The 27,005-nt window shown below is 39.4% G+C and overlaps 2 protein-coding genes across 10 annotated transcripts in view; one reads left to right on the forward strand and one right to left on the reverse strand.

Moving 5' to 3' along the window:
• The window catches only part of CC2D2A (coiled-coil and C2 domain containing 2A), a 56,113-nt gene extending 43,988 nt beyond the window's left edge, over positions 1-12,125 (forward strand). For 3 of the 8 annotated variants that reach the window (XM_039383556.1, XM_039383557.1, XM_027729456.2), the window contains exons 26-35: positions 2,195-2,371; positions 3,771-3,791; positions 4,831-5,034; positions 5,508-5,597; positions 6,364-6,477; positions 6,990-7,124; positions 8,901-9,023; positions 9,654-9,712; positions 10,159-10,336; positions 11,349-12,125. In XM_039383556.1, coding sequence (XP_039239490.1) covers positions 2,195-2,371; positions 3,771-3,791; positions 4,831-5,034; positions 5,508-5,597; positions 6,364-6,477; positions 6,990-7,124; positions 8,901-9,023; positions 9,654-9,712; positions 10,159-10,336; positions 11,349-11,537 — 1,290 coding nt within the window. In that variant the 3' untranslated portion in view covers positions 11,538-12,125. Of the gene's footprint in view, positions 1-2,194; positions 2,372-3,770; positions 3,792-4,499; positions 5,035-5,507; positions 5,598-6,363; positions 6,478-6,989; positions 7,125-8,900; positions 9,024-9,653; positions 9,713-10,158; positions 10,337-11,348 lie in introns of those variants that run through there. The other 5 variants (XM_027729457.2, XM_039383559.1, XM_039383562.1 and 2 more) reach the window with 5 other exon arrangements.
• A 3,044-nt stretch (positions 12,126-15,169) lies between these two features.
• The window catches only part of FBXL5 (F-box and leucine rich repeat protein 5), a 67,116-nt gene continuing 55,280 nt past the window's right edge, over positions 15,170-27,005 (reverse strand). For both annotated transcript variants that reach the window (XM_039383574.1, XM_027729472.2), the window contains exons 10-11: positions 24,121-24,269; positions 15,170-15,819 (exon numbers count right to left, since the gene is read on the reverse strand). In XM_039383574.1, the coding sequence (XP_039239508.1) occupies positions 15,743-15,819; positions 24,121-24,269 (226 nt within the window). In that variant the 3' untranslated portion in view covers positions 15,170-15,742. The remainder of the gene's footprint in view (positions 15,820-24,120; positions 24,270-27,005) is intronic.

The following is a 27,005-nucleotide window of genomic DNA, read 5'->3' on the forward strand; positions in this document are numbered from 1 at the left end:
ACTTTTTTCTCATACTTTCTGTGAATCACCAGATTTTCACCTTTGCCTCTCCCAACCCCTTCTTTACTTCATTTTTAGACCTTTTCGAGAGAAGCTTTCTCATGAAATATCAACAATTAGTCATGGGAGTAATAGTAAAACATGTAGTTGTTCACACAGGAAAGGCATTTTTTGTCCAGCTTCCCATCCTAGACTTAGTTTAAGGAAACGAATTCTTTCCATTGATAGTCCTGTCATATTGTAATCTTGCTGCAGGACTTTTTCTACAGGGCAGTTCCTTTTGTGTGTAGTTCAAGTCATCATATCACAGAAGTCAGAATCTTCATGAAGTAAGAAACTGAGACATCAGTTACATTCCTAATGACACATTAATTTGCTCTTCTCTGGGTATATGGGGCACTTCTCAGAAGCTTGAGTGATTTAAGGCATACTGTGAGCTTCCTGGATTCTTTGCTTGGAGGGTAAGTCTATGGGAGTCTCATTGAAGTGCAGGACTTGGAGATCAAAGTGGTTTTCTTGGATTGTGTGCAAGGCATAACAGAATGTAATTGTCATGGGAGTCAAGAAAGCATGGTATTTTTCATTGCTGACAGATTTTGGACAGTGTATGTCTAACCAGGGCTAGTCCACTTGCTTCTGCTAGAAAATTTAATAATATGCTCTCTTCAGCTTGGGAAGTTAATCAATTAAATTATCTGTTTGAGGGTTGTGGTGCCCTGTAGAATGAAGCTTTCATTGACTTCAGGGAAGATTAAGTAGCAAGAAGGTCTTTTCATAAGTCTTTGGCCATCCTGTGCAGACAATGTCACATAATGTGACCACTGTTGCTATAAGTCAACAAACAAGAAAGAAGAAGATCCAATACTCATTTTTGGGGAATTGTTCCATGAATTAATCAAATTTGCCTGAGAAGTGTGTCTGCTCACAGTCCTGAGAGACTTAACAGGCAGACTTAGACATTTTAACAGAGTGCTAACCAATACATATTGAAGGACGTAGCCAATAATCCATCTTTGAGGATTCCCCATGCTGATGTCAACCTCTGTTCTTCATTCTTCTTGTTGGTCTTCCTGTTGTAGAACCAGAGTAGCTCCAAAATTCCTGTCAGATGTACTCCTGTCTCTCTGTGAGGAGGTGTTGCAGCTTTTGATTCCCTAAGCATAGTGTGAGTGCCTGTATAGATCTTCCCAGCAGTAGAGATTCTTTTCATTTGAACAGGATTTCTTACGGAAAAAGCATAATAAGCCCAGTGGTTATATCAAGGTGCATCAGCAATTAAATTTCAGTATCAAATGAAGCATTTCATCATCCCGTTCTAGTATACTGCAGCAGAAATTCTGAGTGATTTATTTAGAGTTTTCTCCTATCAAAACTTAATTTTGTTCTTAAATGTTTGATGAGCCATCTCAGGTGAGTCATCTGTTCATTTTCCGCATCCACTGAAGATATCCTTTCTGGTGGCAGTTACCTGAATTCTGTACAAATCAGGAGGTTAATTTTTTTGCTTTTCTCTTAAAGCTGTGTACTTCCACTGTTGAAACCTGCCCAAGCAAGTGTGGGGCCTGCCATCTCTTGTCTCACACAACCTTTCAGAAAGACCTTATTCTCTGTTTGTGGTGGTAGAGGAGGTGCAAGGGGCTGGTGAGCCTGTACGAGCACTTCCATGGGGAAGTTGGCTGAATGGGCCCAGTTCCAGTTGCACCCAAGAAGCATCAGCAGCTTCTGCGTGGAAGGAGCCCATCTGTGAGATGCTAGAGCACCATTCCCACATCACGCATAGGCAAAGGCCTGTTGGTGTGATGCTGCCTGCAGAAGCGCAGTCCTGCAACCTGTATTTTGCCATTTTGTCTTTTTTTGGGTAAACAGAGCCATATAGAGTTTGCTGTTAGAAAGAAAAATAGTTTAAGGCTGGTACTCTATGTACTGTGTATGATTTCCATTTCATTGAACATTAGTGTTTGTAATATGCAGGAGAGGCTGAAATCCAGTTGTAATTAATACATTTAACAATGAGGTGTCTCATGTTTTCACCACAGTTAATCAACATAAATGTCATATTCTCTTATTTTATTGTTTTGTAATTCAGAGTAATAATCAAAAGAATAAAATATTTGAACACAAGTAGCAAATGTATGTGAGAAGGAACTTTTGCTTTCTTGCTTCTAATGAGAAGTATTTCTCTGTATTGTTGTAGATTGATGGTACGTTTAAGGTCAATATTCCACCAGTCCTCCTTGGGTACAGCAAGGAAAAGAACCTGGGAATGGAGAGGGGTTACGACTCTGTGCGAAATCTGAGCGAGGGCTCATATATAACACTGTTTATTACCATTGAACCACAGCTCATTCCTGGAGAGTCTGTCAGAGAGAAGGTAACTAATCAGTAATTCATCATACTCTCGCTCTTTGTTTCCAGTGGTGCAGTTCTTGAGATGCATATAAATAGGAATGCTTCGTGTACCAGAGGACATGAATGCCAGTACAGGAGTGCATTGATACAAATTCAGACTGGTTTATTTCAAAATTTTTAGCCCAGTTCAATTTAATTGGATGCACCATTAGGTGAGATGTACATTTAATGCATTAGAGGTCACTTTGACCAGGTATCTGGTCCCACTGTTAATGGAAAGCAAATTTGCATTCATTATCTGTGAGCATATAGTTTTTCCATGTATTTTTGTAAACAATAAAGTATTCATGTGAGTGTTTGTGAACAGTGTACAAAAAGGAGGTGGCAGATGCAAAGAGTATTTTCTTGCTTCTGTTCAAATATAGGATTTATTATTTATGGCTTCATGCATGCCTCCAGATCTTGAAGATAATAATTTCTAAACAGCAGCTGTTATTTTTTTCAGTTATGTGACTAAACCAGACGTGTCTTACACTAACAACAATAATATGTAGTTAAAATGCATACACTGCTTGCTAGTTTATGTAACAGGAGGCAATAATTTTGAGATCCATACATCAAGGATGTGTGTTTTTCATGCACGAACAGCAGCAGTTCATTTATTTCCAATTCAGTGCTACACTGGTCATTTATTAGAAACACGAGAGTAACTGGAGAGAAATGTCTATCATAATTTCTTTCACAGAAGAAATATAAAATTGTATGATGCCTTCTAAAACCCCTTTTTCCTGTTAAAATCATAGCCTTGGAAACTATCCAGTGCAAAATATCCAGAATATTAATAAAGTGCATTCATAGATGCCTTTTAAAGTTAATTAGTTTGAATGATAACATTTTTACTAGGACTCAACACCATAAATATAAACTTAACAGCCTTGAAGTACCTTTAATAGATAACAACTTATTGAAGAGTTTCATAGTCTTAATCTTCACATGTAGTAATTAGTTGCTGGGAAAAAAAAAGTGCTGAATTTGTAAGGTAACATATCTCTGTTTCTAGAAAGACCTGCCTCTAATACTGTTTCAAAATAAAAATCATAGAAATTCAAATAAGGGGTGAAATTATTGTAAAATATTATGCAGTATATGTTTTGAATCTTGATATCTTTAAATGAAGAGCAAATGTTCCGAATTTCTTGCAGAGATGCAATTTGATACTCAGTTTTTGATGACAAAGACTAATTAATTAACAAACTAATTAATTTGCCATTCTTTCTTTCTATTCCTGACCTGTAGTTAAATTTGAAATGCTTATGTACTGTTTTAGGATGCTAAGCATACTTTTAATTTTATGATACCGTTTTTGTTTCTTTACTTATTTTTCCTCTCTTTCCTGCTCTGCTTCCTGAACCTCTATGTAGATGAATGAAATGCTTAAGAAGGTACAATATTAATAAATCTGTTGAGATACTCCTGTTGTTCCCTGTTAAAGATTTAGATTGGGTTTGTGCCAAGTCTTTCAGCCGTCTTTTTGCACTTTGTGTTTCTTGACTCTGACACAGTAATTGTTTATTTGCCAGCAATATTTGCAGTGAATTGCTACATTTAAGTTTACAAAGTGCCAGAGGCTGTACTTTTCTGCTGTTAATTATGGTTGAGAAGAATCACCACTGTGTGCTTTCTCTGCTGACCTGGAGGTTCAGCTGTTCCACCTCAGCTTAGCTTGAGAAGAAGGGTAACAAATGACAAAAAGTGGTTTATTTTGAACAAAAGTATTATGAAGGATGAGCTTTAATTCTCAGCACCACTAGAAGTATACAGGGAGTTCTAAGTAGATGAAAAATACTATTTTGACTGATCCTAATACCTTTAAAAGATGACATCTTAGGTAACACATGAGGAAATAATTGTCATTGTTATATAATTAATATGTGCTTTTGAGTCCTACATTTGCTTGTGAAAAATCTCATCTAAAAATGTTAACGTTTTAGACAAGTCTGAATTATAAGGATTCATCTAAAAATCACTTGAACCTTCTCTGCAAATATTTTGGCATTGCATAGGGTTGTCATAACCTCAGTTGTGGTTTTAATGGAGTGCTATTGTTTACCTTTGAATTAATATGTGTTGTTACATATTCATCCCCACAGTTTTACTTGGCCATAACTTCTGCTACATTTTTCAGTGCTTTAATAAAGCCAGCTTAATATAGATATAGGTAAGTATTATAGATATAGGTCATTATGGGCATTCATTAAATGCAAAAAAATGCAAATTGTCTGATTTTCTATTGCCTTGACCTTTCCTACATGTCTGTAAGCAAAACTCTATTCTAGAAGGCAAGTTCAAAATGCTATTAGGAAAGAATTTAACGCTCCTTTTATGCTCCTGTAGATGGTGAATTAAGGCTGAATATAGTAAAGACTGAAGTCCAAACTGTAAATAAAACTGGTTCTGTATAAATTCTACTGTCTTTTGAAGTTTGATACCCAAGAAGATGAGAAACTGCTCCAGGCAGCAGAAAAATATGAAGCTGAATGTACATCAAAGTTTCCAAGCCGCCAGTGCCTAACAACTGTAATTGACCTCGATGGGAAGACAGTTTTTATTACCAGATATATCAAACCTCTGAATCCACCACAGGAGCTTCTTGATGCCGTCCCAAATAGATCTCACACAGCAGCAGTAAGTACTTAAAAAAGATAGTAAAGTCTGGGATACAGGTTTCAAGATAAGTATGTGTTTGCCTGTGCACTTGCACATAAGCACATCCCAGCTCTGTGTGTCTTCTGTACAGCTACGCCTTTTGTAAAGGAAAAACTAAACATGCAAAATAAAGTAGTAAGGACTAGGTGTTACACGCAGTAAGTCTAACTGTAATGATGTTGTAAAATAACATTTGTCTTCTTGGTGAAAAAAGATAGGAAAAATAATGAGTATTATCTTTTAAAAGACAAAGCATTATGACAAACCTCAATGGGAGTAAATCATATCAGTCTTTGATACAAGTTCTAAAATGAGCTAGCTGCTACTGTAATGAGCTTACTGTGTTTTGTCATTGATATCTGTGGAAACAGCAGTATTCTTCATGTCTGGTATAATACTACAGTAGTGTTGTGAATTGAAGGGGTGACTTGCTTTCTTTTGTTTTCTTGCAGGAATTGGTGGCTCGATATGTTGCTTTGATTCCTTTTTTGCCAGATACTGTGTCATTTGCTGGAATTTGTGATTTATGGAGTACATCAGACGTAAGCAATGCATTAAACAGAAGTTCTTTATCCTCTTGAATGGGATGTAACATCCTAGCAGCCCGTTTTCAGGGGGAGGTTGTACTAGATGAGTTCCTGAGGTCCCTTCAGACCCAAATTATTCTGTGATTCTGTTATTGCGAGGACTATTTTTCTTTGAGCCATTTATTTCAAAGAACAAGGACCAAAGCTTGAGAAAAGCTGTTCATTCTGATGTGAGCCAAAAATTTTATATTTGATATGTTGCAATTAGCTGGGAATACTTAGGGCTTTAAAACATCTCCTGTTTTTTCTGTTATAAACCATAATGGCTAGTCATGCACAGGTGAAAGGATGCTGACTGATGTAGACTTTACAACTAGTCTTAAAATAGATCATTGTCATTCCAAGGAACTGTAGCAAAAACATTGCATGTAGTGTCAGCAATAATGGGATATTTAGCCCTCTCTGTCACATAAATCCTGTCACTTATAAAATAATAGCAGACGCTGTTGATCATAGATTAAGTTTTTATCATCTCAGAACTTTTCTGAAAAATTGTCATTCTAAAAAAGACAAGGACCCTGGTTCTTGTGATAAAATCTCAGATCTCATGTATTTTCACAGCATTCACTCTTCATCCTGTGTGTTGAAGCAGTGACCAATGCAAAGATCAGTTGCAAAGATCTGAGGGGACTGCTTGCTTCAGAAGTGTTAAAAAAAATTATCAAATGTTGTAAGTTGATAACTGCCTACAAAGACTCTTTTTTTTTAATACCTCAATTAGCAATTTCTTTATCTTCTGGCGGGTGATGAGGAAGAACACGCTGTGCTCTTGTGTAATTATTTTCTTGGTATGGGGAAAAAAGCCTGGCTTATCATTGGAAATGCCATTCCTGAGGTAAGAGATGTTTTCATTCAGCCTGAGTATTAACTTGTATTCTGTGAAGTCTTTGATTCCCACCAATAGATAGTTGTTTCTTGCCGGGATGTTTGTCCAGGATATTATCTAAACATTGGTGCTGGGAACTGATTCTTTTCAGAGAAGAAAATAAAAAATTGAAAGTATATCTTATTATAAATATTGTCTGGGGTTTTTTCCTGAACCCATGTTTCCATGCTTAAACTGGTAGTAGCTGTTGTCCTCATAATACAGTATCAAGCATCTCTAACCCTTGATTTGACCTTAACTTGTGGGCTGTGTATGTCCAATATTTCTCTGCCACATAACAAAGAGCACATTTTTATGTAAGTGTTGAACTGTAATGAACCTGTAAATTCTTCCAAGCACTTTGCCCCAAAAAGCAGTCTTAACCTTAATAGTAAAAATATAGTATTCCAGAGAATACAAAGCATATTGTCTTTGCAGCCAGTTTTCAAACATCTTTCTCATACTTTTTATTTCTTTCCTAGGGACCAACTGCATATGTATTAACTTTGGAACAAAGTCAGTATGTAATTTGGAATCCCAGTACCGGATGTTTTTATGGGCAGTATGATACTTTCTGCCCCTTACAAAATGTGTACTGTCTGATCAGCTCTGATAATGTAAGTGTACCCAGTCTTGTCACATTTCTATACACATAAGTGTAAATAACTTTTTTTTACCTTATGCATGATTTGTTCATCATTGAAACTGTAGTTAAGCTATCACATTATTAGTGATTTTATTCAATCTTAAGTAGGTTTTTCAGCTACTTTAAAATTAAAAATATTTTTTAATCACAATTTAGATGGATCAAGACATCCGTTAATATAATTTTCATTATTGGGTTTTACTTACATGTTTCCCAACTTGGATATCTTAAGATTACCATGGTTTAGGTGGGGAGTAGTCATTTCTCAAAGATAATACTTTGCAGTTGAAATGTAACTGAAAAATGAGCAATAAAGGATATTACAAGGAGTCACTTGAGTTGCCCATGTAACAGTGGGCACAGCCTGGATGGTTCAATGCGCACAACAGAGAGCTGGCACCACAAGGCACAAGAACTATATTGATTTTCTGCCTGGCATGAAATCCTCCCATTTATTTGCAAATACACAAGTCATACTAGTGCACATTTACAATATATTATTCATTGTGTGGCTGGAAACCCTCCGAGATCGTGGGGGGAGAGAGGAGAGATCGCAAGAACTGTGCAGCTCAGGGCAGGTGGACAAAAGGCCACAGACTGTGGTGGAGCTGAGTCTGTGCTCGGAGGGACAGAAACCCTGGGCACTGTCCTGCCAGCAGCATTCCCTGACTTTGCTGGAAGCCAGACCTCACAGCTTCTGGGGAGATAAACAGGGACATGATAGTGAGGTAGAAAGATGTGTGAAAGTCTTGAAAATGAGGAAACAGAAGGCGAGCTTAAATAAGAACCCCAGGTTTTATTTGAATGAGAACTGGAAGTTGAGTTTCAAAGTTTGCTCCTCGGTTTTTTTGGAATGCCATGCATTATGAGTTTTATTTTGGATTTTAATCTTCTGGTATTTTATTCTAAACACAGATCACGACTTTGGATGAGAATTTAATATTCTAAAGTACATTTATTTTAAAAGTGTCAGTTTTTTCCCTGAAAGCATTTTGGGGAGTGGTCAAGTTGTTTGGGGTTTTTTTAAGCAGTACTAAACCTACCGTTAAGAAAAATGTAGCCATTTGTTAATTGCTGGAAGAAGCAACTAAAGACTGACAACCTGATCAGCTAACCTTGAACCTGCAGAGTGCAACATCTTTCAGGGCAACCAACTCCAACCTACTTGTGACTCTGAGCAGGTTCCACCAGCAGAGCCACTTCATATCCAAGTGGGGCAGCACCCGCTGGGTTGTGTCCCAGAAGGCTCTACACAGAAACATCAGCTACAAAAGGTTACACATATTGATTAGTATTTACATATTAATTCCTGGTACATTTTGCAGCCTTAGCAGTAGCTATTTAGAGATTGTTTAAACAAGAATCCTACCATGCTTGTGTGCTTTGGGCTAGGCCCACAGACCAAAAAGGATGTCTGTAAAGAAGGGGAGTGCAAGACATGGGTTCCACTTGGTGACAAAATACACATAGGAGCTGTGTGTGTCTACAACACCTGCTTGCATTCTGCAAGATAAGCCTAAAATAGCAATGGTGCTGGGGTGCAGCAGCTACCAGGCATCACAGCCTCAGCGGCACTGAGCCGCTGAATTTAATCAGAATTCAGAAAAGACTTTTGCAGCAGGCAAAACAGCAGAAGAAATTGCTACAGGAGGTTAACATTATATGGTATTTTATTGCTATGTAAGTGGAATGTGTTCCATAGTTGTGATTATATGCTGAAAGTTATAACAAATTTGCATTCTTGTAGATTTGGTTCAATATTCAAGAATATGATTCCCCTGTAAGGATAAATTTTGATGTCAGCAAACCAAAACACTGGAAGTCTTTCTTTTCAAGAAGTTTGCCATTCCCTGGTCTCAGCAGCATTCAGGTATTGATGGATCTATGCTAACTCAATTTGAGGGTTTGAGACATCACAGACTTGGTATAAAGAAGGAGACAGTAAGTTCTTTGGACTTATATGCTTAAGTATATTTATGTAATATCACTGGTTTTTACAAAGATTTCCCAGTTATGCTTTCAAAAAAATGAAAGCAGGAATACTGCAAAAAGTTTGTTTTATACAGAATGAATGCTCTTGGCCTCTAACTGTCCATGTAAGATCTCAGGATAACAGTGAAGTAAATGGGACAAATCTTTAACACAAACCTATCTAAAGTAGTAGCTTGGTATTATAAAGAAAATGTCAACTTTTTCTTATGGCTAAGAAGGCATTTTTTTTTAAGCTGTGTGAACATCCTTATTAAGAAACCAGAAATTTCTGTAGTTATCAAAGGTGTATGCTCTTGAAGTTTACTGGAGAAAAAAAACAAATGCAGCATTACACACAAATATCTCGTTAATTTTTTTTATCATGTCTCTACTAAGGAATAATTATTTCAATATAATTGTCAATTCTTGTGGGCATCATCAAGACAGAAATACAAGTGAACAGTGAAGTTACACTGTTGTACAGCTAGAATAAACTGCACATTTTAATATTTGTTTCATTTATTGCTAGCCTGAAGAATTAGTTTATCAGCATTCAGATAAGGCTGCTGCAGTGGAACTACAGAGCAGGTAATTCTACCTCCAAAACAAATGCTGTCAGTGCTGATACTAAAGCATATTCACACCTAGGTCCTAAAAAACCTGCTTTGAATGCTAGGAATTGAGAATGGCCTAAAAAAATCAGAAGCTACCATTCTAGGGGTTTTTTTTAACTCTCCGTCTTTAATAGGGATTGCCAGATAGAAAGAACTGATCAATCATTCCTCTACCATTTCCCAATGAGCAAAATGCTGTGGAGGGATGAGAGGAGGGTTGTAAGCCCCTGGCCTTCATGCAGGCACTGACCATGCAGGCACCACACAGTTGTGTTGGAATTGCTTTTCTGCATTTCTAGTCAGCAGCAAGTTTAACTAAGGTCATTTATGGTCCCCAGAACCTGTACTGTCTGCCAAGGGAGATCAGCTCAGATGTCCAATAAATACTAGAATTGTAATAATCAGTCTATCTTATTGCAGGATTGAAAAAATATTAAAAGATAAGATTATGGAATGGAGACCAACACGCCCAACTCGTTGGAACAGATATTGTACCTCTACCCTACGTAACTTCTTGCCGCTGCTGGAACAAAACCAAGGCAAAGATGTAGAAGATGATCATCAGGCAGAGCTGCAAAAACAGCTGGGAGATTACAGGGTACAGCTGTGAACATAAATGGCTTGTGCAGAGTACAAGAATTTAAATCCCTAGGATTTAAATCGCCACTCCATGGTATAGAAGAGCATCCTGGGCTATTTATTTCTTCTACTATCAAAATTCGCAGGAGCTTTTATACCTATGTAATATTTACAGAATGAAAGGAGTGATGATCTGTTTTATTTCTCTGTAATGTTTAAGATAAAAACTTTTTCCTGAACATAAAATCAAGAATGTAAAGGTAAATTGGCTGCATTGTTCTGGTTTTACTGCTGCACCACAGCAGCCACTGCTGTCAGTACATAAACATGAGTGCAGTCTCCCAGCACCAGCTGCTCGGGGGCTGGTTGGGTCAGTAAGAACCTGGCTCTGGTGCTGAGTTGTGCTGCATACTGTCTACTTACAGGTCCAGGAGCCCCCACAAAAAACATGCTTTTCTTCAGTTTTCTACTCTTTACTTCACTCTCTGAAGACAGAAGAAAACGTTCTGAAGTGTTCACTGCAGCCACTGGTGTAGCTGTGTGTTCTTCCTCCAGGCTGTTGGAATGGCCTTCTGCTTTCCATGTGGAACACCTGTGGTGACAGCACTGCACACAGTTAGGGCCAGTTCCAAATTGAGTTGAGGTTTCAGTTCCTGTTGCTCAGGAGACACTGGCCATCTCAAATCCTCAGCCAGGAGAACACAGTGATTTAAAACCAGCCAAGAGGCAAAAAGCAGTGAAGTTCTGCTGTATGTGGTCATTAATATAACTTTATTCTAGTGGTTTCTAAACATCTTCACTTCAAACTTAAACCAGATAAAAGAGGAAAAATGTCAGAAGTTTGCCTGGAATATGTGAAAGAGGGAGGTGGTATTAAAATACAAAAAAATAGGCTTTTTTTATTGCATCTCCTGAGGTCAGCAATAGAAAAGATAAATTTCCATGCTCAGTAAAACAGATTTTTAAAATGATGTATTCAGGTGCCTTTACCTATTCTTCTTACATGTTTTTTTCCTTTGTCTTTCTCCCAGGTCTCTGGATTTCCTATTCATATGCCATATTCTGAAGTCAGACCTTTAATAGAAGCTGTACACAGCACAGGAGTTCATTCCATTGATGTTTCCAATGTTGAATTTGCTCTAGCTGTGTATATTCATCCTTATCCCCAAAATGTTCTCTCTGTATGGATTTATGTTGCTTCACTTGTGCGAAATGGGTAGTACAGAGCAGTCAGAATACTGCAAGAAATTTGCTTATACAGGTGCTTATACAGATTTTTCTCACTGCTGATTTGAACTATCCCAAGTATTTTAAAAATCAAATGAGAACTTGATTTTTAGTAGCTTTATTTGCCCTACAACCACTGAAGATACTAGTTATTACTGCTAAAGAAGAGACTGACAGCATAAAATTCCAGTACTAATAGGTGATTTTTATACAGTCTTTTTTAGCTCCCACTGGGTACACATGCCCACATACAGTGACATTGCAGAGTAAAATGTCTCCTTGGAACCCCTTGATGACCTTGTTTTTAGCTAGTCAGTTTATTTTATCTACAGACCTTCTTCCTCTTCAAAGACACTTGTAAATAAAAAGTTTTCCTATACCTCAGTTCCTGAATTTTTAGCCATGAACAAATTTCATGTACCAAAGCATCATCAGTGAAGGCCATACTTCAATTTTTAAGAGGCTGCTTCATATCCTATTCCATATTTTATGTCTGTATAATGCCAACACCATTTAGAGGTGTAAGACTACATTTTCTTAAGAAGACAAAGGATTTAATAAATATTTATACAAAAACTTAAGCGGAAGCTCATTTTTTTTATACAAAATTTTGGTTAAATTACTTTGGAGTATGAAATCCTTGTCTGCAAGTTGCCAAACTTGCAAGTAAAATATTATCAAAAGACTTGTTTACTAAAAATCAAATTCAGTTATTAGCATGCAAGTAGTGGTGTAACTGTTAATACTGATAGAAAAATATATATCCTTCACCTGCGGTTATCTTGGTAATCAAACTTCCAAGTGAAATGACAGTCAGCTGCGCTTGGGAAGAACGTTCATCAGATCAAAATGAAGACTGTTCTTGAGCCACAACTGAATCTAGTTCAGTCAAAAATCACAGAATCACAGAATGGGTCAGGCTGGAAGGGACCACAGTGGGTCATCTGCTCCAACCTCCCTGCTCAAGCAGGGCCATCCTAGAGCACATTGCACAGGATGGCATCCAGATGGTACATGAATATCTCCAGTGACAGAGACTCCAGAACCTCTCTGGGCAATCTGTTCCAGTGCTTGGTCACCCGCACAGTAATGAAGTTCTTCCTCATGTTCAGCTGGAACTTCCTGTGCATAAGTTTGTACCCAGTGCCTCTTGTCCTATTGCTTAGCACCACCAAGAAGGGCTGGACTCCATTCTCTTGGCACCCTCTCTTCAGATACTTATAGACATTGATGAGGTCCCCTCTGTCATCTTTTCCCAAGGCTTAACAGGCCCAGCTCCCTCAGCTTGTCCTTGTAATAGACATGCTCCATCTTTGGTGCCCTTTGCTGGACCCACTCCAGGAGCTCCATGTCTCTCTTGTACTGAGGAGCCCAGAACTGGACACAGCTCTCCAGATGCTCCTCACCAGGGCTGGGCAGAGGGGCAGGATCACCTCCCTAATGCACTGTGGGATACCACTGGCCTTCTTGGCCACAGGGCACACTGCTGGCTCATGGACAGCTTGTTGTCACCAGGACCCCCAGATCCTTCTCCACAGAGCTGCTTTTCAGCAGGTTGACCCCCAGCCTGTCCTGGTGCATGAGGTTACTCTTCCCCAGGTGCAGGACCCTGCATTTTCCTTTGTTGAATTTCAGACAGTTCCTCTCTGCCCATCTCTCCAATCTGTCAAGGTCCTTCTGAAGGGCTGCAGAGCACTGTGGGGTACCAGCCACTCCCCCCAGCTTTGTGTCATCAGTGAACTTGCTGAGGAGGCATCAAACCCTTCATTCAAGTCACTGATAAATAAGTTAAACAATACCGGGCCCAGTATTGAACCCTGGGGGACACCACTAGTGACAGGCCTCCTACTGGACCCTGTGCCCCGATTACACCCCTCTGGAATATGCTGTTCAGCCAGTTCTCAATCCACCTCACTGTCCACTCATCCAACCCACACTTCCTGAGTTTGCCTGTGAGGATGTTGTGACAGTGTCAAAAGCCTTGCTGAATCAAGGTAGACAATATCCACTGCTCTCTCCTCACCCATCCAGGTAGTTGTTTCATTGTGTAATGAATCTGGCTGGCAAAGCATAATTTATGTTTAGTGAATCCATGCTGACTACTCCTGCTTACCTTCTTGTCATCCATACGGATAGATATGGCCTCCAGAATGAGGCATCCATCAGCTTTCTATGGATTGAGGTGATGACAATTGGCCTGCTCCCTGGGTCCTCCTTTGAACACCAGGGTGACATTTGCTTTCTTCAGTCCTCAGGCACCTCTCCTGATCTCACAACCTTTCAAAGACGATCCTGAGCAGCCCTGCTAGTGTTTGCCAGCTCTCCCAGCACTCATGGATTAGAGTCAGGGGTTGCCACCACAGGTTCCCTCCCCTCTGACCTCCACCAGAAAGGAGTACATTGTCATCACATGATGCTTTGCTGAACACTGATGACAACTCCTAGATTTAGACCATGGTATATCTGCAGCTGATTCAGTCCTCAGCTGTGTCTACCAGTCTGCACAGAAAGCATCACCCAGCAGCAAGCAGAAGCTCCTCTTGCTGCACCTTCCCAGCCTCAGAAATCAGTTCTGGAACAGGGACAGATAAAGCAAACCCACTGTGTACCTTGTTACCAACAGCCTCAGTCAGCCTTGCACAAACGGTGTCCATCTCCTCTCACCTTTGGGCACTAAACTCCATTTAATGCAGCTTACTTAAAGCAACAGTTGCTGGATCAGTGGTGTCCTTGGATACCCCTTCTGTAGGCTTCAAACTGAGCACTGAACATTCTGCCTCTAGCCCACAGTCACCTGTTAACCATGAACAGCCACCTCCACACCAACTCTGCATTCACTAGTGTTCTTCTTACCTTACTCCTCTTCAGTTTTACTGGGAGCAAGATGGTGTCAAAACTTGCAGTTTATTGTAATCTCCAGCTCTGCCTGCAAGCTGACTTCCCAAACACCAAGAATCTTGAAAGCTACTTAGGTCCCCATGACTGGTGTTCTAAATAAATACTACTCAAAAGAATTTATCCAATTAGGAAAATTGGTAAAAATTACTAGCTTGTATTGTCAGCCTTAAAAATTAGGCAGGATAGGGGGAAAAAACCCTGTCTTCTACAAAAGCAGACACCTGCCCCTCCTCTGCTGAAGAAAAAAAACAACCTGAAAGTGTGCCACCCATGAGCAGCTGGCCATTAAAGTTTACAACTTGACATGGGCTACAATACTCAACTCCCAAGCAGTGGGGTCATCCCCATACCACCACACACACACACTCATGCCCTACTCATACATTAATTACTCTTCCCTTCCTAGCAGATGTTTCACTCATCACAACAGATTCTCTGCCTCCCTGCCAGTCTCTACAGTTCAGAGAGGAGTCTTTTTAACTATCAAAGCAAGGGGGGAAACATGTCTTCCACAGAGTTCAGATTAATGAAAACTGACTTCCTTGGAAGCTGTTTCAAAAATGCAACTTAGTGCAGTCATGGGAACAATAAACCCAAACCAAACCTCCCCCATGTACTGCACAGTTCACAGCTCTGCAACCACCACACCACCTACTAACCCGTCCAATCTCTGCAGCCTCCTGGCGTGGTACTTTATACCTTGAAGCACAGATATTCAACTGCTGCATATTTTTTTAATTGGTGGGAATGTTTTATTTGAGTATGTTTTTCAAGCCCAAATACAAAACCAAATGCAAAAGGAAGGTGGCAATTTCCCTAATTTTGCAATATAAAGAACGACTTCAAGATGAAAGGAAAGGGGAAGAAACAAGGCTCCTAAAGATGTATAATTGTTACCCAAATGCAAACAATACAATTGAAATTCTCTGCAGAGGTTTATACTGTACTTACGGATTCAAAATTAAAAAAAAAAGTCCCCTTACACAAAATAATCCAGTAAAGTATATTTAAGTGCCAAACTTGGAAGAAAGTGGCATAAAAAAAAAATCTGAAGGTTTTCCCATATTCCCCAAATTATGTAAAATAAAACCCAACACCCTTCAAGCCAAATGGGATTGTGAGATTGTTACAACACTGTACAGTACACTCTTAATTAAGATTTTGAAGTTGTGGGCAGGGTCAGGCTAGTATAACAACTCTCACTCCAAGGATTGTTAACACAAGATGCGAACTGTAAGTAAAGTGCATGAAAGGAAGCCTGCTCAGCTAAATGAAGTAGACAAAGATCAGAAGTCAGCGGTCATTCGCCAGAGCGGCAGCAGGCCCGAAAACCACACTGCAAATTCTGGCATCCACTGGCGGTTTCAGCATGAGGACCTGCACAAAAACAAAAGAAATGTGAAAAGAAGAAAAGACCATTTGTTTAGATTTATAGTTCTCGTAACCTGGTGATTCAGAAAATGTCTCCTTTTTTATGATGCACTACACTTCGTTCAGCACTGTGAAGTCTGAAACACTGCCAGTACTATCATGGTATAAAACCTCAGTTGGAACAGGTATTTTTCAAGAGATTTTTGCTCCAATAGCTTAGTGCCATGAAGATAACAAGTTCAAAATGACACAGAAGTACAATGAGCAACATTAAGTAAGTTGTCACAGTCAGCTTTCAGAACTGAGTATATTTTCACGATGCATTTTTAATTCCCAGTTTTCAAATTCAGATAATGACAACATGGCATTACCAAACAAACCATAATCTCCAAAACTATTTCTACTATAATGAAAAGAGTTTTTTCATTTTTTCCCCATGAACACTTCATGGTTGGCCAGACCTCTCACATACTCTTGACTGAAAATTCAAAAACTACAGAGAAAATCACTTTAGTATCACTGCAGTCATCAGAAGCCATAAGGCTAAAAATCAGCAATTCAGAAAGAAACAAGTTGCAAGCACAGACAGTACAAACCAACACTGTAATTCTACCCACCTCCACTTACCTTCACTTACTGTTATTCCTTTAATTTGAAATGTTAAAGTGATCATGAGATAAGAAATTATTATATTTATTAATACAGGATTTTATTTCCTACAGCCATCTGCCTGCTTTGAGACCCATTTACATTCAGGCTGGCTGAACTCTGGCACCTAACAGAAACTGGAAGTGGGTTGCTAAGTTAACTCAAGCAAGCTGGTAAAAACCTAACCAGGACAACCCAAAATTCCCCCTCTTTGTACATGAGACAAGTCAACAAATAATTTACAGTGTTTTTAATGTATTTAGAAAATACTAACAAAATCTTGTAGTGAATTAGGGCACGTACCATGTCTGGCTTCCCCCCCCCCACGAAACATTAATTTGAAGTTATAATTAATTTTCAAGAATCTGGTGTCTGAAAATCTGAAAAGCTTTATGCTTCATGCCACACACCAATGAGCAACACTCTATAAGGTAATTAAGATGTGTGAGACTGAATAAAACAAACCTGAAACTATAATGAAGGACAATTTTTACAGTATGCAAAATAGTAAGCTTTTCATTTGTCAATAAACTCATTTTTCTTTTCAAATCGTTTTATTCACCTGAACTAAATTTTGATCCTCCAAGTCACTTACGAGCTAGAGTTTGAAAGCTTCTTCGTAAGTCCTTTAGAAAGGAGACTCGGTGCTTCTGAACAGCTGGTTTAGCAGAGCATGTTCTGTGCAGCAGCATTTTCCAAGTCGTAGCTGACCTTCCCCCAGCATTGCCACAGCTAAGCAGCACAGCAGTGATTTTGAAGCAACTGTCACATTTCTAGCAAAATGCTTGTTGACAATACGTACACAACCACAACACCCCAAGGAAGGGAACACTCAGTATACTTCGATATTGGTTTCCACCCTTTCCTTGCTCATTTTAAGAATGTTTCTCCTCATGCTCATAACTGGAACACACAAAGTGCCCGTCCAGATCTGACCACTGCTCCATCTAACACTACCTTCATCACTGGTAACAGCAAGTGTTATCTAGAGAGATGACACAAGCCTATCAAGCACACCTTTTAAGTTTTTCCAGCATCCCTAACTGTTGTATAGCAGGGACACTGAAGTCCATTTCCTTTAGTATTTGTTTATGGCTTAGTTGTGCATGCGGTTTTTTTAACCCCTTTTCAAACATGCTGATACTCCTTCCACAATCCCCCAAGGGACCAAGTTCCAGAAGTTCACTACACTGTGCATCTGCTTTAAATCAATCATCTACCTTCTTCATCCACTGTGCCTGAGCTATAACACTGCAGAATCTGGAACGTTACCATTGCACATTCACCTCACCTACTGCTTTCCCAGTTCTGTAAAGTCATCCCCCTTTTCAGCCCTCTCATTCCCAGACTGAAACATTCCAGCCTTTTGAGTCTTCAGTTCCCTAACTTTTTAGTAGACCTCTTCTGTATCTTCAGTAACTCCATTACATACACTCCTCAAGATGGGGAGACCAAAACTTTGCAGTACTCCACATGTGAGTGCCCCAAGGCTTCCAGGGCCGTGCAGCAGCACCTCTATCTTGTTCTTACCACCCTGATGATGCGTAACATTGGTGGGTTTTTTGGCTGCTGCTGCAAACAGGAAAGATCTCAGAATTAGCACCAACAGCTCTCTGAAATCATTATCTCCACGTTGCAACTGCCAGCTCTGAATTCAGTTTCATGCAATCACAGTTTGATTATTCCCAACCACCCAGACATATAATAACACATACAGCTATACTGAAGCACATAAGACGTCCTGGAAATCATTAGCACCAGTATCATTACCTGAGGACCACTCAGTATCACTCAAAAACTTGGAAATTACTGGGTGCATTTCTTACACCATGACAGCACTGGAAATGCTGAGTAAGACTAACCTCAGCACAGAACTCTTAGGAGAGGAATGGGGAGAAAGCTGTTGCCCTCCCAGGTTCCTGTCCATCCTGAACAGTGACCATTAAGCCCCTCCCCTTCTTCCTATCCTTTAATTAGCTTTCAGTTTTTAAACTAGTTTTAGAGCAACTTAAAATTTCAAAAACTTTGATACTTCTAAGTAAAAACCGCACCATCTGAAAAGCCTGTATGTTCATTTCCCAATTTATTAGGCACTGAATTACAAATAACATTAAGCACATCACAGTGAAATTTCACCCTTCTTCCCATGCTGAATTTCTTGCCCCATGTCTCATTCTCATACCCTAACTGACTGTCCTTTATAGCCTCTGATAAAGAACTCTGATGAAATGAAATACTGAGGGTTCAAACACATCCCCAGAAATCTGTCCCCCTGTATTCTTTCTGTGTATTCTACTGTAGCATATGCAGGCAACTCCCATAATTTGGAGGATATTTTATGCTCTTATTATAACAAGGCAGTAAGTGCCATTACTGGTTGTTTTAACAGTAAGGCTATTTGGTTATGACTTATGTTTTGACATATCAGTTGATCTCCTCCATCAGGTCATTTATCTCCTCTATAAAATACCTGATGCTCCCTAGTTTGCTCTTTTTACATTTCATACAGACAGCAAAATTCAAATGCCTTTGCTTTTCATAGCCACAGACACTGGGTTTGTTTCCCTAACTTTATTTACTACAATTGACCTTTGGCTTCCTAATCTCAGATTTCCCCAGTCTTTGCTACTGACCTCATTTGGGTTAGACTTTGTTTTTGAATTATCTCTGTTTAAACTCAAATGGCCTCTTTAATCTTTCCAAAAAAACCACTCTCTCCTGTTTGCTTTGGACTCTGTATACAAGGTCCCCAATTCCTCTCACCTCACTGATGCACTAGGTTAAGAAACATGGTAACTGCATACATTGCCTTTATATTGTCCAGTGTGGTGGTCATTTCAACCTAACAGTGGGGCTGAATCATTTTCATCTAATCACAGAATGGTTTGGGTTGAAAGGGACTTTTAAAGGTCATCTAGTTCCAAGCCCCCTGCAATAATCAGGGACATCTTCAACTCGATCAGGTTGCTCAGAGCCCCATCCAGCCTGCCCCTGGGATGGGGCTCCCACCACTTCCCTGGACAACCTGTTCCAGAGTCTCAGCACCTTCATTTTGCCCATTATTGCTTCTAGCACATCCCAATTAGCGATGCACTGCATCCTGGAGCACACTGCTGCACACAGCAACTTCAGGAACTGTGCATGTTTTGAGGACCAGCTGATGATTTTGATTGAACTCTGCCAATTTTGATGAGCACACAGAGCAAAAAACAACTGGCTGCTTGCAGTGTTAGGTTCTGGCTCACATGATAAAACATCATGGCAGGGAAGAGCCAGATACCATCACCACTGGACTTAACAAGGAGCCCCAAATTTAGTCCTTTAAAACAACATGCAATGGAAGCATGGGGAAGAAACTGCACATGCAGTGGACCATCCAGAGAAGTGTATTTCAAAAGAGTCCCTGTCTTTCTACTAACTGTGAAGGCTTAATGAGTGCAAGCAGTGAAGCGCCTAAATTAAATGTGTTTTGGGCTGGTTCAGCTGGGAAAGCAAAGTTAATCAGGTTCTCATCTAACCTGCACAGTCTTCATTACTGGTTTAGTTACTTCTAAACTGGATTACGGTAATGTTCTTTGCATGCACATCTGATTACTCAGATGCCTGGGTGACTCAGAACAGACATGAGGTCTGTTTACTCATGGTGAGCATATAAACATGTTCAGCAATGTAAGAGAGGAGCAGAGCTATTTGATTACTCCATTTTGTTACATGGACTAGCAGAACTAAACTAAGTCAAAATTTCCTAGAAAGAAGTTTGGCATTTCAGCAAGAATACACGACAGCACAGGCTAAGACTAGGTCTGCCACCACCATATTCCCTCAGTCACTTGTTCTTGTTCTAGTTCTCGCCTGTGGCAGCAGCGATATTCATGTGCATTACAGCAAGAGGGAACCCTGACCCATCTAGAAAAAGGAAAAAAAAAAAAAGGAAAAAAGGTAAAAAAGGAAGTTTACAGCTATCTCAGGTCTTGACTGAGTTTACCAAGTACCCCCACAAAGACTAGTGCTGGCCACAGGAAGGCAGAAAGAATGAGTTGGGAGGAACAAAAAGGAGGGAAGGAAAGACAATTTCTTTCACAGCCACCACCAGCAAGAGGCTCCATCATGAACACTGAAACTGTATTTGATAGTAATGTAGCAACAGTAATACATTACAAGTATCACAAGATCACAAAAAAGTGATCAAATTAGGTTTTAAAAATATATAAATATTTATTTTTATAAATATATATAACTTATAAATACATAAATTACCTTTTAAAAATATATAGAAGCAATATTCAATTCAAATCTGATTTTACTAAGTGATACTCTCTATCAGCCTTTGGTAAAGTTATATTTAACAGACATTTATGAGAGCATCTTGGTTATCTGTAGAACCGAAAGACTGAGACCAAACTCTTGTGATCTAACAACACTCTAATCCCACATAAATCTGCATGCAGTAGTCCATCCATGTTAAAAGAAACTGCTAAGTCTTGGCTCCACTGCTGACAGATCAACTCTGACCCATGACATTCTAAATGCCAGAAGAGTGAATCATCAGAATCACCACAACTTTATTTCATTTATGCCCTATTTCTTTAATTACAGCACCTGAGAACTACATAATTAAAAAAAAAACAACTCTAGAAAGTGAATCATACTTGAAAGCTTCGAAGAACTACTGCTGCAGAAATTAGGGAGCCCTACTTTTCTAATCCCAAAGCTGACAGCACTCCAGGCTTTGAAACTGAGAATGCAGTCAGAAGAATGGACACAGCTGGACAAAACAGCCTTAGGAAAATAAAAACTTCTCCGTGGCAAGAGGTAACTCAAACATTAAACTCTTCTTACTGCATTCAGTGTGATCTACAGCCAAATTTGTTTCAGATGTGAAATGAAATCCACCATTAGAAGGGATGTATACTAGCTTGTTTTCAGCTGCAGCTGAGGGTTATCTAACTCCAAGTCTCCAGCACTGTGCAAAACATAAGGAGAGATCCTAAACATTATTATGTAAACCAAAAACTGAAGTCAAACTAACAGTAAACATAAAATAAATTTGGAACTGCATGCAAATTCATGGTCTCTGCTCACAAAAACTGCACCATGTTACTACTGTGCAACAGCAGTCTGAGACTCAAACCCAACTACCTAACCATAGCTGCTCCACCTTTTCAGTTTTGCACTACTAAAAAAGTAGAGCAGCTATGGTTAGATCAGCACTTGCTGAAAATGCAAAAATTGTAACCAACATGCCAACCAAACAAGTCCAGCAAGCCCTCCACAAAGAAATTCCAATGCAGATGTGTTTGTGTGTAAGGGGTCCCGTCAGGCTCAGTGTTTATTTAAAAAAAAAAAACAAAACAAAAAAAACAACTGAAAATAGGCTGCAGGTAAAAGTAAAGCCCCTTATTCACAGGCAGATGACAGTCGTATCTTTATTACTTAAAGATGGCTAAATTCCATGCTGTTTGCTCCGTTTTTTGTTCTGCTAGACCAACGGGTTTTCCACCACGATCCCAGAACATGCCTCCTTCCCCGAAAACAATCACTGATAAGCTGGTGGGCAAAGAAAATTATGAAATTATTCTCTACATGCTTACAGGTCAGTAAACTTTGTGCAGCAGTTAGTAATATAATCTGTAAATGTGCAAATAAACAAACAGATTCAGATATGGATTGATTTCAATGAAACAGCTTTCCCTACTTGCTTCAGAAATGTCAAATTATACAGAAATAGCTGTTGCAGGAATCTTGCTGCCCACAGGGTGAAATAAGGCACCAGTTTCACACTGAACAGCCCTATGACAATGAAGTTCGATTGAAAATACAAGGAACAGCACCCAGATAAAACTTCAGAGGATTCAGTTATAAAGGTTACTTTCCACTACAGAATTTTGCTTAGAATACCTCTTTTAAGTTTTTATCAACTTCGTTCTTAAAGAAAACAGCCACAAACTTCTGAGATGCCTCTATTTCTCAACAGATGTGAGAAGTCAGACCATTACAGCCTCACTGTCCTGTTCATTTCTCTCTACGGGAGAAACTGTTGATCCAAAGGCCTGCGTGATGCTTTATAGAACCAACCAGAGCTTACAGGCTCACAGCTTCCAGCAGGCAGTAAAAGGAAGGAAATAAACAGGAAGAGGATCAGGACAACTTTACAGAATAGTTCAAAAATACTCTGTTTAATATAAATAATTTCTTGAGGTTACTGTGGAACAGACAAGCTTTAAAGTGGTGGACTCACACAGAGATTCGGGCTTTGTAAACTAATACTAAGATGACTGTATTTTAGGGACAAGGAGAGAAACAGAACTGTTTGAATACAAACCAGAAGATCATGTCTGGTATTACTGACAGAAATATAAACAGAGGAAAAGTAGCAAGGAATCAGATGTAAAAGGAAAGGGCTTTTAACTAGTCTTTGAAGACATCTTTAAACTCAACATAATGCAGGAAGGAGAGTCAGTGAAGGGTTTTTAAAAAAGAAGCCTTAAAATTTTCAGGTTGAAATGAAAGACTAGAGAAAACAGATTTCTAAAAGCTGTAGTCTAGATGGAATGGAAGGAAGTAACAAAAGGCAAGTGCCTCAAAACAAACAAAAAAAGCAGTAGTGTCAAAAAAGCGCGTAAAGTCCAAAACTTACGGAAGTAAAATATGATTTAATACTTTCACTTCTAATATTAGGATCCAATCCAAGTACATTATCTTATATCAATTTCAATGGATTGAATACCCAAATATCAGTACAGGTTTGCTTATAGTATCAAAGCTCTGGCATCTGGTACCCTGGCTGGGACTACATCTCAATATGGATGCAAATTATTGAGTTGGACACCATGAACTACCAGGGAATACAATTTTGTTTTACACACAATTAGATCTTATAATCAGTTATTATCCTCTTTTCCCCTTGCCTTCTGTTGCACTTACCTGTTTTAAATTCACACATGGAATACAAGTCACACCATAGTTCCCATCTCTAATGCTACGAATGCTTACTGAACCTAACCTAACAGACTGAATTCCAGTGTGGTGAACACTGAAAAGACTTGCAGCATGAATGTGTTTTACACATTTATCGAGATCCTTCTCCAGCATAGATCCATCTCTAAGTTACTGACTCAAGAAAAAAAAAAACAACGTTTTCCATAAGGACGTATGATAGTAGGATCAAAAATATCCTATACCAAAACTAGTGCCATATGAGAGGTTTGTATGGCAAAACACAAGTCATTCCTTTCCTAAAAATCACTACTTTGGTACTAACTTAATGAAGCCTCCATCTGAGGTTATGACCATAAAGAAAACACACAACTATTTGGTTTACAGGGAACATAGGGAGAGGGCGAGTGTGTATTACCAGCTACATGAAGACTTACTTTCTAGCCCCAATTATTTATGCTAAATTAAGTTACAAGACACAGGGACTAAAAATGCTTTCCCAGGTAATACAGAACTGTACTAGTGTCAAGGAAAAAAAACAACCTAAAAGAACAAACGAGGAAAAACTAACAGTTGTCATTTCATAATTAATTTGTGAAACTCAGTGCTACACAGCCATTAAAAAAAAAGAGGGGTTTTAATGGTTGTTTTTGTTTTAAAAAGCATCCTTAAACCAAGCATCACTCCCCAGAAAAGCATCACATCCTCATAAAAAGACATTACCGTTAATGTTGTCACAGTAGTAAAAGTGTTCATCTTTTAGAGAAGGACATGCAGAAACTAAATCCTGCAGGCCTGCACCAGTTACAGTGAGACACCCCGAGAGGTTAAGGTGTTCCAAATGTGGCAGTCCTCCTCCCAGAGTCAATGCCCTGTTGACAGACAGAAGAGACATGTTAAGAGCCTGCACAGCACTAGACTGACAAGCACTCCACTACATCACCCAGTCACAGACTTAATTGCACCTTGTAACAAAAAACCACACCTCTAATAAACCATGTAAATTTAAATCTGCCAGTTTCTCTACCCTATATAGGGAGATCGCCCTGGAAGCTGCATAACAGATCTGAAAAATGAACTGATTTCTCTAGAAACTAACAATTCCTTCTGACAGACTTAAATGGTTAATCCCTTTTTTATGAATGACACCAGAGACAACCATTTCCAAAAACTACCAAGCCATTCTTCTCCAAAACACCGCTGATTTAGGCAAGTCTTCCTAGGTGATGGATATTCCTCATCTCACCCTAAAAACATGACACCCCCAAGTTTGGTGCACTACACTTCCCAAAGTTTGACTGTCTTTTTTTTTGGTTAAAGTTATTTTGGAATCCAAATTTGTGTTTTCCTAGGACTGACGGCAGAGCTTCTCTCTGCCAACACACCTTATTATTTAAGTGGAATTCTCTATTTTTCCTTCAAGTGCAAGAGAATTTGGCTGCTGATGCAACAGGCACATGGACGTACCACACCTGAGCAAATACTCCAAGTTAGCCTGCTCATTTCTCTGGGACCTCACAGAGCAGCCAGCACAAGTTCAGGTCGAAACAAGCTCCCCTGCCTGAAAAAACCACCAGGTTTGAATCACCAAACTGCAGATTCAAACCAGGACATAAAACTGGAAATACCTTCAGAGCATCACTGTACAAGTTTCTCCTGTCAGCAGGCAGAAGTAGAACTGCTGACCACAAAACCAGCTATGAGGTAACAACTTTTCTATGAACTTGCAAGTGTTTATATTAGGTTTTATCATCTTTCCCCAGGGACTCCAGCTATCTGGTGACTGCAAGAAGCACTTGTTGCAGCACATTGTCACCTTCTAAATACTCTCTTTTACCCTAAAAGCACCAATGGGAAACCAGCAACACAACTAAACTCTTCCCATGACTCAGTGACCACATCTCTTTGGTCCCAGATTACTGAGTCATGAAAAACCAGATCAGTAACAAACAAACTACACACAGCACAACCTAACCAGCACCTAAAAAAACTCAGCAGTACTCATCCACTTCAACACTCAAAGAGCAGCAAGCTCCAACACAAAGCACAGATATCTGAAGTTCACTCTGAACAAGAGTAACACTAGTGAGTGAAAGAGAGTAGGAAGAACCACTGCAGGAGACATCTGAACAGTTGGTACTAGTGAACATCAAATAGGGACAAAATCTCAGGAGAGACAAATCAATGCCAGCAGGACCTCACACTATTTCTCAATTAACTACAGCAAACAGCATAGGTATGATTGAAGTCTTCCCACTCCCAGAAGCTTTAATTAGCCCTAAGTGCCACAGCACACCTGAGCAGGTGGCTGCAAGTGCTCCAGCCTCATCCCATTTCAGTATGAAGCAGTAACTCCATTTTTCTGACACAATACAAAGTATCAATGGCAAATATCAAACACAGGAAATTCTGTAACTCTTGAAGCCATCTTAATGTTCAAGTCAAACATTTTATCTCCTCCTTTAAGTGTTATATGAAGTCATATTTAACATGTTCTGCACATACAAAATTATTGTAGGATCATTTGGGTTGGAAAAGACCCTTAAGATTATCAAATTCAACCATGAAGTCAGCACTGCCAAGTCCACCCAAGTGCCATATCTATACATCCTTTAAATACCTCCAGGGATGGTGACTCCACTATTTCCCTGGGCAGCCTCTTCCAAGGCTTGAAAACCCCTTCAGTGAAGAAATTTTTCCTAATACACAATCTAAACATCCTCTGGCACAACTTGAAGTCAGTTCCTCTTGCTACCTGAGAGAAGAGACCAAGTCTCATCTGGCTACAACCTTCTTTCAGGGAGCTGTAGAGAATGAGAAAGTTGCCCTGAGCCTCCTTTCTCCAGGCTAAACAACCACAGCTCTCCATGAGACTTGTGCTCCAGATCCTTTACCAGCTCCACTGCCCTTCTCTGGACTTGTTTCAGCATCTCGGCGTCTTTCTTGTCATAAAGGGCCCAAAACTGGACACAGTACTCAAGGTGTGGGCTCACCAGTACAGGGGGAAAATCACTGCCCTGGTCCTGCTGGTCGCACTATTTCTGACACGAGGCAGGATGCCACTGGCCTTCTTGGCCACCAGAACACGCTGCTGACTCCTATTCAGGCACTGTTGATGAGCACTCCCAGGTGCTTTTCCACAGGGCAGTTTTCCAGCCACTCCGCCCCAGCCTGTAGCGCTGCCTAGGAATGTGCAGGCCCTGGCACTTTGTCTTATTGAACCTCATACAACTGACCTCGTCTGATCAATTCAGTCTATCCATAAAATATGTCATTATCCAGACAGGTAAACAAGATATTACTCCAGTTTTACAAAGTTTCAAGTGTATTGACAGGCATAATGAAAAAGTTGGTGAATCAACACAATTTCCTAATAAAAAATTACTAAAGATCAAATCTATAAGCATTAATACTGCCTAGAACAACAAATTCACAAAAATACTTGACTTCAGAAGACAGATCTAAAAGATTTTATTGTTCTTAAATCTCCAAAAAAAAGCTGGAGAAAAGCTGGAGTCTAATACTATAAATATTTTAAGAAGCAAAGACCACTTAAAACTTGCCAGAGTTTCTTCAATAAAAATGTTTCTACTGAAATCAGGCAGATT

This window comes from Pipra filicauda, unplaced genomic scaffold, assembly GCF_003945595.2.
Source record: "Pipra filicauda isolate LSUMZ 115617 unplaced genomic scaffold, ASM394559v2 scaffold316_size853178_pilon, whole genome shotgun sequence".
Classification (NCBI taxonomy): Eukaryota; Metazoa; Chordata; class Aves; order Passeriformes; family Pipridae; genus Pipra; species Pipra filicauda.